Source organism: Lampetra fluviatilis, chromosome 7 (assembly GCF_964198595.1).
Source record: "Lampetra fluviatilis chromosome 7, kcLamFluv1.1, whole genome shotgun sequence".
Lineage (NCBI taxonomy): Eukaryota > Metazoa > Chordata > Hyperoartia > Petromyzontiformes > Petromyzontidae > Lampetra > Lampetra fluviatilis.
The window spans coordinates 13,614,261-13,626,663 of NC_136281.1; the positions used below are offsets into that span (position 1 = coordinate 13,614,261).

At 53.7% G+C, this 12,403-nt stretch overlaps 1 protein-coding gene across 1 annotated transcript in view; it reads left to right on the forward strand.

The window, feature by feature from the left end:
- The window catches only part of LOC144933605 (tyrosine-protein kinase receptor UFO-like), a 71,686-nt gene extending 60,041 nt beyond the window's left edge, over positions 1-11,645 (forward strand). Inside the window, exons 15-19 of the mRNA XM_078858584.1 lie at positions 1,894-2,015; positions 3,293-3,402; positions 4,690-4,849; positions 5,457-5,593; positions 6,088-11,645. Of these exons, the coding sequence (XP_078714710.1) occupies positions 1,894-2,015; positions 3,293-3,402; positions 4,690-4,849; positions 5,457-5,593; positions 6,088-6,925 (1,367 nt within the window). The 3' untranslated portion in view covers positions 6,926-11,645. The remainder of the gene's footprint in view (positions 1-1,893; positions 2,016-3,292; positions 3,403-4,689; positions 4,850-5,456; positions 5,594-6,087) is intronic.
- The last annotated feature ends 758 nt before the right edge of the window (positions 11,646-12,403 follow it).

The following is a 12,403-nucleotide window of genomic DNA, read 5'->3' on the forward strand; positions in this document are numbered from 1 at the left end:
CTGCGTGCGTGTGTGCGTGGACACTCTTCTGATGTACTGTCCAAGTCAGAGCGGAGAGAGAAAATGAAGATCCAGTTCAGATGCCGAGGCCGGCTGTGGGTTCAGTGGTGGCCAAGGGGGCACACGTGGCACGGTGATGCCGTTTCCGTTGCAGGGAGAAATCATTGCACCCACCAATGAGTTTTCGGGTTGCGAGATGTTAACAACCTAGCCTAGTTTACAGGAGGCCAGACGCTGTCGCCTCGACAGACCTGGTTTTCACCTGAGGACGGCTGCTTGTGTTGTGGTCGAAACGTCGTGAGAATTATTTTATTATTCTTAGGTTTTTTCGGTAAAGTCACGTGGGTAAAACCTAAGAATATGAATCCTTGCAGTCACGAAAGCTTAAAATCTAGAATTATTGTATTATGTTTTATTTTTATTACTTCTACGTGACTTTACCGAAAGAACCAAGAAGAGGAGGCCATGGGTTCGATCCCGACCCTGATGCCTGTTGTATATTTGGAGTTTGCATGTTCTCCCCGTGGTCGCGTGGATTTTTCTCCAGGTCCTCCGGTTTTCCCCTCCAAATTTAGAAACGTGCGCAATGAGTATTTGGCTGATATAAATTTGCACACGATAAGCCACTTCGTTGGGCTATAACTTGTGGCCAGGTCGCTTCTGAAAAAGAGCAACGTAGCTCAGTGGGCATTACCTGGTAAAATAAGTCTGTGTATTTCACACCTGATGATGATTGCTTGTGTTGCAGTCGAAACGTCGTGAGAATTTTTATTGTTTTATATTTATATTATTTTATTATTTCCCTTCTACGTGACTTTACCGAAAGAACCAAGAATATGAATCCCTGCAGTCACGAAAGCTTTAAATAAAAAAATAAGAATAGTTTAGTTTCAGTTTAGCTTGCCGTGTTGTTCGGCACGACGTCCGACGTTTCGCCGCACGGCCTGGGAGCATTCTTCGTCGCGACTGAACAACGCGCCGCTCAATCTGGAGACACGCCGGAGAGCCGTAGAGCGCAGAGCGTGGACGGCCCCACGCAGAACGAAAGTTTTGCGTTTCAGCCCGGCCGTGGGAACCGGAGCAACGCTCCCAGATATTGGAAATTCCGTGGCATCGAGTCGCGTCAAGTGACCTTGGGCGAGCCTCCTGGAGCATCGTCGCGGACGGCAAAAGATGCCACTTGAGGTGCCGTCAGATTTTTCGGGCGAGTTTGAACTCCCATGTGAGAGCCTCTCCCCCCCCACCCCACCCACCCTGGAGAGGGTTTTGAAGATGACGCGTCGTCGATCGAAGCCGTTCCGTCGAGTGCAGCTCGAGAGTCGGAGAATCCGATCGTGGGATAATGTGCAGACGTTGTCGCGCCACACACGACGTCGGAAACGTCGTCAGCCGTGCGCTGTCCGCTGAAGTCAATTTGCGTGCAGGTGCTGGATGGATCGTGAGTTACATCGCGGGATCGCGAGCGAAGGCACCTGCTCGGGGAGGCCTTCGTCAAGCAGTGGAGTGGCCGTGGCTGTTGCTGCTGCTGCTGCTGATGACTAAATTAATGCTGATCCTGTCGCTGTGCACATGTGCGTGTGTGTTGTTTCAGGCAGGGGTGTGGGGGAGCGGCAGTGTAGCGGTTAGCGCACTGCGCTACGAACCTGGCGACCCGAGTTCGATTCTCACTCACGGCCAACACCAGTATCGATTATTATCAGAACCGGTCCCAGGCCTCCCCTAGTTCGACTCAGCCTCAAATGAGTACCTGGTGCGCTGTATAAACATCGCCCATGTGGAGACAAAGGCGGCCGGAGCGTGGTGTTGGCTACCCATCCCCCTCGTGTGCCGTGCCGGCCTTCAACAGTCTTTTAAGGCTACACGGAGGACCTGTGTGTGTGTGTCTTTGTGCAGGGGTGTGCATGTCAGTGGACGAGCAGCGGAGGCTCCCGCGGCCCATGGTGGTGCTGCCGTTCATGCGGCACGGGGACCTGCACAGCTACCTGCTGCGCTCACGCATCGGGGAAATCCCCGTGGTACGACTCGGCCAGCTCCGGTCACCCTTGCAGCACTAGCAGCACTAGCAGCAGCACTAGCAGCACCACTAGCAGCACTATCAGCAGCACTCGTAGACTATACTCATCTGGGAAATAATGCACCTTCATGATAGCCTTGCGCTATAGGAATGGGGAAAAGAGAAAATGTAGTATGTTGTTATCATTCAGGAGGGTTCTGCTACATTGCATGAGACAGCCCCACGACGCGGCGGTCGGGCACCAGTGGCAGCAGCCGCACACTCTGTCATTCAGAACGACCAACTTGTTGACGCGTCACAAGGTGGCACCAAACTGCATTGACCCTGTAGGGATGACGGGCCAACCTGGGGCTCTGAGGACGATGGGATCGCGAAGCTCGTCTGTCCACACCTTTCAGCGGTATCGCCTCGTCCACGTGGTGGGCTTCCTCCGGGTGCTTAGGCCTACTTATCCCGCGTGGAGCCCAGTACTAGTTAATGGGATTGACACGAACTTCACGACGCTCCGGCGCTCTCCTTGAAGGGGAACACCCCTGAGGCACGGCGAGGCTGCCCCCCCCCCCCCCCCCGGGGAAAAATAAACGGAACCATTCGCGTCCACTTCTCAGCAGCTGCCGCACTTCGGCCATTCCAGTGAAGATTCAATAAGCAAGCCCGCTCAGTGTATGTGCATACGTATTATGTGTGTATGTTGAACTTCTTTCGCACCGTGCTACTTGGAGGTGCAGGGGGGAAGGACAACGAACGAAACACAAAAAGCAGTTGTAAAGGAATCAGTTTTCAATCTAGATTTACAAGTGCATAGCTCCAGTGGTGGAGCAATGTGTATGGATATGCGGAGGATGTTGTGTTTGTACAAGTGTCTATTTGCGCGCACTGGGGAGACAAAGGCGGCCGGGAGTGGTGTTGGCCACCCACCCCCTCGTGTGCCGTGCCGGCCTTCATAGGTGCTCGCTAACAGCACTTGCCCCTACAGTCTGTTAAGGCTATACGGGGGATCTTTGATCTTTGATGTGCGCGCATGGACGTGACTACTTGTGTTTACAGGGTAAGTGAAGCGGTTAACTGAAGCGGTCCTGGGCCTCCCCTACATTAAGTCAGCCTCAAATTAATACAAGGCGCGGCGTGTTAGCACCACCGCTGGGGAGACAAAGGCGGCCGGGGCGTGGTGCTGGCCATCCGCCCACTTCGTGTGCCGTGCCGGCCTTCAGCGGTGCTCGCGAACCGCACTTGCCCCAACAGCGTGTTAAGGCTACACGGGGGATCTTTGTCTTGCAGTACGTGCCTATGCAGATGCTGGTGCGCTTCATGGTGGACGTGGCGCACGGGATGGAGTACCTCTCCAGCCGACACTTCATCCACCGCGACCTCGCCGCACGAAACTGCATGTGAGTGTTGTCGAGAGTGAAATTCGCCAACAAAAACGATTATCTTCACATCGCCCGATGGGCCTTCTGAAGTCATCAGAAGTGTCTCTCGACCAATCACCGAGCATTAATTCTATTTTAACATTTATATTTTACCAGGTGAGGCCCACTAAGCTATATAGGTCTTGTTCAGAAGTGACCTGGCCACCCACGAATGATAACCCAATGCAGTGGCTTACCATGAAGAAATTTATAGCAGCCAAATCCCCGAATTGCATGTTTCTAAATGTGGAGGATAAAAATCGGAGATTCCGGAGAAAACTCCACGCGACCACTTGGAGCAAATGCAATCTCTAAATATACAGGCATCGGGGTCGGGATCGAACCGACGACCTCCTGCATACCAGGCGAGGTGTTTAACATCTCGTAGCCACCGAGTGAACCGATACAGGATCTTTGATACGCATCTGGACTCGCTCTCACAGCAATGTCGTAGTCCTAGAAAGTCACTCGATTTTAAGTCGAGCTTATTTAGTTTTTCATTCGGTGGAAATTCAAGGGACCGGGATGAGTCTCATTTGCAAGAGTGACCTGGGTGACCAAAGTGGCAAAGCAAATAAAATAAATAAACAAATAAGCAAATGAATAAATAAATAAAATGACAACGACGAAGGGAACGGACCATCGGAGAAATTACTGCACGGAGAAAACTCATCCTTAAATGAAATAGATGTCCTGCAGTGAACGCTGGCTTGCACGATTGACGTTTAAACCGTTCATGGTCACCGAGGGACGTTCTGAGTGGCGCAGTTCCGCACGACGCCAATTGCTCCGACAAAATGTTGTCGCTAGGGGAAGACTTGAAACGTTGCACGATCGAGTGACGACAACATTTGCTAAGTTTTGCCAACACTGGGAAGGCACGGGTGGGTGGGTGGGGGGTGGGGTGGTTGAGGGGGAAATCGGGGATTGGGGCCTCCTCCTGGCCACTGGCGCAGAGTCGGCACTTCACGATGCATCGATTGCAGCCGACTATTCGACTCAGCGATGAGTGGCACTGAAGCGTAAGAATCAGTTGCTCGCCATGCGCATTGAGGATCAAGCGACAGACAATACGAATGAGACTGAGCACGCGAGACAAGACGATAGGAGACTGGGCAATGCGGACGAGACGAACATACGAGACGAACAATTAAAAAACAAGGTGGTAGAAAATATAACGGATGGAACTGAACGTAAACAATGATGTCCCGTGGGTGGGTGCGTGCGTGCGCGTGTGCCCCCTCTCCCTCCCTCCCCTCCCTGCAGGCTGCATGAGGACATGACCGTGTGCGTCGCCGACTTTGGCCTCTCCAAGAAGATCTACAGCGGCGACTACTACCGGCAGGGCCAGATCTCCAAGATGCCCGTCAAGTGGATCGCCATCGAGAGCATGGCCGACCGCCTCTACACCTCCAAGAGTGACGTGGTGCGTGGTGGAAGGCGCCACCGCAGTGGCGATAAGTTAACTACCTCGCCTGGTACACAGGAGGTCGTGGGTATCGATCCCGACCCCGAGGCCTGTTGTATATTTGGAGTTTTGCGGTGTCTCTCTCCCCGTGGTAGCGTGGATTTTTCTCCAGGTCCTCCGGTTTTTCCCTCCGCATTTAAAATCAACATGAGTTTAGGAGTATTTGGTTGCTATAAAAATGTCCACTTTGCTGGCTCTGCTCTAGTACGGTGTGCAAACAATGGCACTCGGAAGACAAAGGCGGCCGGGCACGTGCGAGCGCTAAACGTACCTTCCTCACGTCGCCTTAAACCTCTACAAAAATAACGACTCGGCATCGTATAGCAGAGAGCAGTGTCAGAAAACTCAATTAATGTACGGTACAGTACTCCAACGTCTAGCGCCCCCCCCCCCCCAAACGCCTCCACCAGCCTGCACTGACCAGTGTGGTGAAGTGTGTGAAGACAAAAAAACCTCCCGCGACCCACTTCGCGCCCTCGTCCAGCAGTGGATCGACAAAGAGGGACCCTTACACGCTCAGCAACGGCTCACTCGACGCGCGGTGTCCCCTGCGTGTCGTGGCCAGTGGGCGTTCGGCGTGACCATGTGGGAGATCGTCACGTGGGGGAAGATGCCGTACCCCGGCATCCAGAACCACGAGATGTACGAGTACCTGCTGGCCGGGAACCGCCTCAAGCAGCCGGCGTCCTGCCTCAACGAGCTGTGAGCCACAGAGCGTCGCACCACCAACCACCGCCACCGCCAACGCCAACGCCAACGCGGCCTCATTCTCAAACACCAACAACAACCACCACCACCGCCTCACTCGCACTACCAACACAACCACCACCACCTCACTCTCACCACCACCACCACCAACCACCTTACTCACTCCACCAACATAACCACCACCTCACTCGCACTACCAACACAACCACCACCGCCTCACTCACTCACACCACCACCAACCACCACCACCACCTCACCACCACCAACCACCTTACACACTCCACCAACACAACCACCACCTCGCTCCGTCACAAACACCGCGACCTCAGTCACAAACGGCACAGCCGCAGTGCCACTCCACGCCGCAGTGCACACAGCTGAGCGCAGCGAGGCCTACCGCAGTGCGTCGGACACCGATCCGAACAATGACAACGCGGGGGGCCGTGCAAAACAACATAGTGAGCGGGTCCACTGCCCCCCCCGCGCAGGTACTCCATCATGTGGAGCTGCTGGCTGACGGAGCCCGGCGAGCGGCCCGACTTCTCCTCGCTGCGCCTCTCCCTCGAGGGCCTCCTCGAGGGCCTGCCCCAGCCGGGCGCCAAGGAGGACGTCCTCTACGCCAACATGGAGCCCTCGGAGTCCCTGGGCGCCGACGGCGGGGCGGAGGGTGGCACGCCGGGGTGGCACGACGCCGCCACGCTGCCCGCGCGCGAGCCCGACGATAAGCCGGTGCGCGCGCCCAGGAAGGCAGCGGCAGCAGCGGCGGCGGGAGGGGGAAGAGGCGACGCGGCCGACGGCGCGGCAGGCGGAGCGCCGGCGCCCAAGTCGGAGGCCGGAGCCAAGGCGAGGGGAGCAGCGGTGGGCGGCGCCGGAAAGCCGCCGGCCGACGCCTTCCCGGCCGACCCGGGCGACGTTTGCGACGGCGCGGCGTCCCAGTCGGCATGTTTCCCCGTCGCTTGCGGCGGCGGCGGCGTGGTCACGCGCACCGTGGTGGCGGCGCTGGTGCACAGCGACGCGCGCGACGCGGAGGAGCGGGACGCGTCGCGCCGCCCGGCGGCGGCGGCGAAAGCTTCGCGGCCGCCACCGCCGCCCCTGGACCTCGACCGCTACACGGAGCCGGCCTTCGTGAAGGGAGAGGCGCCGGCGGGCGGCGCCGGCGGGCAGCCCGGCGGCACCGAGGCTGCGAAGCCTCCCGTGCCGAGCCGAGGGGCGTCCGTGGAGGAGGTGGCGGTGGACGATTACAGCCTGCTCGTGGTGGAGGAGCAGGACTTGGTACGGACTGGGAACGACGTGGAAGAGGAGGTCGCGAGCAAGCAGCAGAGATGAAGGATCGCCGTTGTTGCGCTGGTGTCGCGGTTTGCTCTGCTACTTTGTATTTCCCAAGCCTTGCTTACGCTTTATTTAAAACGCCAGCGTAGGACACACAATTCCTCTAGTTTTACGAAACTGCCTTTTCTAACTTTTTACACATTAAAGTTGCGCGGTTACTTGAAGCTCCACTGAACCACTAGTTCGTTTATCTGGGCCGAGCCCTTCGTTAAACCTTCCTTCACTGTGGACATTTCTGAGCTGACCTTTTGTAACTGACTGAATGCAAAGGTTGAACTTCCAGTCCACCTGTGCATCTTCTCATTCACTATTCCACCAGTAGACTGCCGGATTTATACGGTTCACTGCCAGTTGATAACGTGTGTTTTCTTAATAACCGGGTAACCCGTTTGTACGCCGGATGCTGCAAAAGTCTGTACACTCTGGAACTTCGTTCCGCCTGTGGCCAATGTCTTTTTAAAGTCAATTTTACCGAGAGTATTATTACAAGCGGGAGGGAGCGGTGGCACATTGATGAGTGCATTGCGCTCTGAATCTGGCAATCTGAGCGATATCTGCACCTGTGTGACTCCCATCCTTAACCATCCTGCACTGACCAGCGTGGTGAAGTATGGTCAAGCACCACTCACTGCTGACATGGTATTGGGAGGCCTTCATCGAGCAGTAGGTGGGTGAAGCACCGTATACTTTATTATAAATGTATTTGGAGAGCGAGCGATATCTGCACTGTTCGGGAAATTGTGCCTTTCTATGTTGTGATCCATAGTTCAACAGTCCCAAATTATCCAGTGTTGCCCAATGGATATTACTCATCCCCTGACACAGGAATGTGGAATTTCCACCACTGGATCAGGGCTGTCAGAAGGAGATAAAGCATTGCACATCATGCCTGCCTGAGCAAGAAGTTTTCTTAAACTTTTTAAAGCTTACAATTCATTGTAGTAGTAATTTATGAGCGAGGGTCCAAATTTCAGCTGTATAGAGAAAGCGTTGCGAGTATTCGCGTATCGATCTGTAACCACCCAAGTGTTTGTATTCCTTAAGCTGTTATCGTGATAGCTGAGCTATCACTACGAGTACAGTGACGCGCAAACGCTCGGAATAAATTTTGCACGAAGGCATTTTGCGTTGCGCAAGGACACGACTTAAAATAACGTAAATCCGGATATTTGAAGGTTTAAAAAAATCAATTGTGCCAACGTACGTACTTTTTTGTGATGACGAAAAGCGAGGTAGACCTTTTTTGGCTTGAAGAAAATTACTGAAGCATTTCATTAACGTCTCACAAGCGTATTAACCTTTAACAAGTGAGGAGACACGTGGGAGAAATGGCGCCCCGTGGTGAACTTTGCCCTCTCCCAACACCCACCGCTGCCCGCCGTGGTCACCGGTTGGCGCGAGTATTCGCCGGAGCGATCACGGACGACACCTGTGGCACTTCCTTGCGGGCAAAATAAGACGCGGATTTGTACCACCCCACTATGCCCCCCCTCCCCTATGCCCCCCTTATCACCTATACCCCCTCACCCCATCCCCCCTATGCCCACCCCACCCCCCTATGCCCCCCCACCCCCCTATGCCCCCCACCCCCGATGCCCCCCACCCCCCTATGCCCCCCCACCCCACCCCCCTATGCCCCCCCACCCCACCCCCCTATGCCCCCCCAACCCCCTATGCCCCCCACCCCCCTATGCCCCCCCACCCCCCCTATGCCCCCCCACCCCCTATGTGCCCCCCCCTCCTCTACCCACCCCCCGACCCCCGCCTTGGGTCAGCCCCTGTCCCAGAAGGCGTCGACAAAATGCCACGTGTTTAGAGCTGTAAAACATCGCTGTATCTTTTGTTTTAACTAACAAACGTGTGCTGTACATCGCAAAGAACAACAGATGTTTCTGTTTTTTAAAGGCAAGCGCGGTATTTGATCAATTTTATTCTCCAATCATCAAGTCCAGTTTTTAAAGTGTTGTCGCCTCGGGGTTCATCCCGTCGTCACGTGGGTGCACGACGGCAACTTCGGGGCAACCGTCACCGGCAATTGTCACCGGCATCTGCTATTGTAACGATGTGTGTCGCTGTGTTTGATCGTCGATGTTTGTTTGATTTTCGCCAACATATTTACACGTACAACTCAGCGTAGGACATACATGTTACGTTTAATATTTAGCACATTAAGGATCAAACAAAGCAACACATATCATGCCATGAACTGCTATTGTGTGAAACTAATAGAAATAAAGTTGCCCAAATCTGGATAAATCTTTAATCGCTCTCTCACCTCGTGGCGAAGCTGGGATGGCGACATCCGATCAACTCACAGAGAGAGGCCGCGTGACTGCCCCATCGTAGTTTGGTTCGTGCTGTGGTTACAGCAGTCACTGTTTATGAGACTCAACTTTGAAGCAACAGGCCACGTTTTCACGGGCTTAGGCTCGCGTCTCCACAGTTGTTCTCTGTAGACGCATTGCCGGCAGACGACCTCTCCCCCCCCCCAATCACTCAACTTGCCGCACTTGCATCGTGGTCTTTAAGTGGTCACAAACGGTGCCACCCAACGACATGAACACTGCCTTCTCAGTCAGCTGCCCTCGCGACTAACGAATCTCGAACCGTGCGTATTGTGTTGTATGCGCGCTCGGTGATGGAGGGCTCGCGACTCACAGAGGTCGGTGGCTCGTGTGTCGGGATAAGGGGGGATGGAGGACATCTCGCTCGCACGGGTCCACGCACGTGCGTTGTTGAGTGCGAACCGGTCCGCTCGTCGCGATGAGGAGAAAACGCGTAGCTCAGCCAACGCCTGCGGAAGAACGACGTAAATTTCGTCGAGACGACGGCATCGCCTGTGTCTTTGGTTGACGCGAAAACGTGTAAACAGGTGGGTGCCACCACGAGCGATGGGGCTACCGTCACCCCACCCGTGTCACGTCTTCGAGCCACAGTGCTGAATCGTGGCCGTACAAACCCAAACCCATGGGCCAAGTAGCAGTAGCGTATTGTAGTCTGCGCTCCTTCAATGGAGGAGGAGCAGCAAAACTACGCGAAGTGTCTCTCTCTCTCTCCTGAAGCCCGCTCGTCTTTGGCGAGCAGACCTCTTGGACATTGGTGTTTAGCTCCCGAACGCAGTGCTGCCATACGCGAGAATAGAATTGGCGCGCGTTCGTCGGAAAGGGATTGATGGAACAACTGGCGCGGCAGGAAGATGTTGACGACCCTGGGTTTTCATGGTTGTGTGATGTTATCTCCCCCCCCCCCCCATGTGTATTTGCGTTGAAAGGAAAGATGAGTAATTGGTGATGTTTCGGGAAATGGCCCTCCATTGCACATTCATATCAGAATGCTTTTAAAAAATATCTATTAGAAAGAAGGGCCATTGGCCTAAATGTCATCTATGAAATCTTTTTTTGTTACTTCTAAGGCCACAGTGTTATGGACGAATGTGATGAGTTTTGTTTGTTAAGTGCGCTTTTGCAGCAGCAAATATTTTTTTTTTGCGATAACAACACAGACACACACCGGGAGAGCCAAGCGATTTGTTGTTGTAGATGTTGTTGGTGACACTTCAACCGTGTGGCTCGAAAACTGCCGCCTAATTGCAATGCTTTCGTAACGGAAGCTAACCGCTATGGGACACGCTCGTACGTGCGTGGATGTTTGCATGAAGCGGCCTGTACGGGATGCAGGCGTCCTGATACCAAGTGCGGAGTAGCCGAGTCACCCTTGTGCATTCATCTGTGCGGCATCTCGCGCCTCCAATTGGCACGGTTGGCTACGTGCGGTGCGAAAGAAGTTCAACACACATCTCAAATAACTAGCGGTGGGACGATTCACTAAGCCCCCCCCCCCACTCTCTGCCCCAATCCGCCCTCCTCCACTGCTCCTCCAGCGATTTCCTGAATTATTCGTTTTAACACCGCGTCAAGAGCGACGAGAATGCATTTTAGCGTACAACATGCGCGCAATTTGGTGCGTAAGTAACGCTCACCACGTCCGTCAGCAACACACGACCCCTTCGTCCCCATTCATTCAATCCATTCATCTGTCATTTACCGTCAATCAGTTTCGCTTTCATCGAATTCGCGCAGCATCGCCCATTGCTTCCTCTCATCTATTTCATTCACGTCATCTCCACCATCTCACTCACGTCATCTCCACCATCACACTCACATCATCTCCACCATCACAATCACATCATCTCCACCATCACACTCACGTCATCTCCACCATCACACTCACATCATCTCCACCATCTCGTTTAACGCTGTTTGAGGCGCTTTATAAATTCCTTGAAGATAAGAGTCCACGTTTCGGGCAACGGTCCCTTGCGCAGCGCATGAAATCAAACTTGACGCACGCGTCGCGAGAAATGTATGTTTTTTTTTGCGAGGAAGGGCATTGCGGACCTGAGAATCCCAACCGCTCAGATGTCAGCTGGCACGAGTGGCGCCCGGCAACAGCCGAACTTCGTCTTTGCTCGGGCATGGGTCGCTCACGGGCCATTTCCACCATCCCTGTCTGTACGCTTCGATGCCGTGAGGTCCGTTCTGTCTCTTTTTTTTTTGCCTTGCAACGAATCGTGGAGGAGAGCCACCCGTATGCGAAATGCGAGTGTCGACAGGTGTGTTGTTGTTGTTTTTGTGTAACCGGGAATGTTCTCTACGTGCGCGTCATGTCGATTAACGAAGTGGAACTTTTGAATTAAAAGCTAGAAGTCGTGGACTAATTGCAGGACTATGCGAGCGTTTCATTGCACGCGTTCGCTGATCTACGAGGTAGTTTTTTTGGTCGAACAGGTCAAGCTCGTAGGGTACCGCGGGCACCAAAATCGAACATTTAAACCAATAAATTACAAATAGTAAATTTGGCGAAGGGGAGGTGGAGGGACAAACTTGAAGAGGATGGAACATACGGGCCTAGCACACATAGCCCCGTCCTATTCTAGCCAACCAGACCCTAGCTCTATCACTAACTAGCCAACCAGACCCTAGCTCTATTACTAACTAGCTAACGAGACCCTAGCTCTATCATTAACTAGCCAACCAGACCCTAGCTCTATCACTAACTAGCCAACCAGACCCTAGCTCTATCACTAACTAGCTAACGAGACCCTAGCTCTATCATTAACTAGCCAACCAGACCCTAGCTCTATCACTAACTAGCCAACCAGACCCTAGCTCTATCACTAACTAGCTAACGAGACCCTAGCTCTATCATTAACTAGCCAACCAGACCCTAGCTCTATCACTAACTAGCCAACCAGACCCTAGCTCTATCACTAACTAGCCAACCAGACCCTAGCTCTATCACTAACTAGCTAACCAGACTCTAGCTCTATCACTAACTAGCTAACCAGACCCTAGCTCTATCACTAACTAGCCAACCAGACCCTAGCTCTATCACTAACTAGCTAACCAGACCCTAGCTCTATCCATAACTAGCTAACCAGACCCTAGCTCTATCACTAACTAGCCAACCAGATCC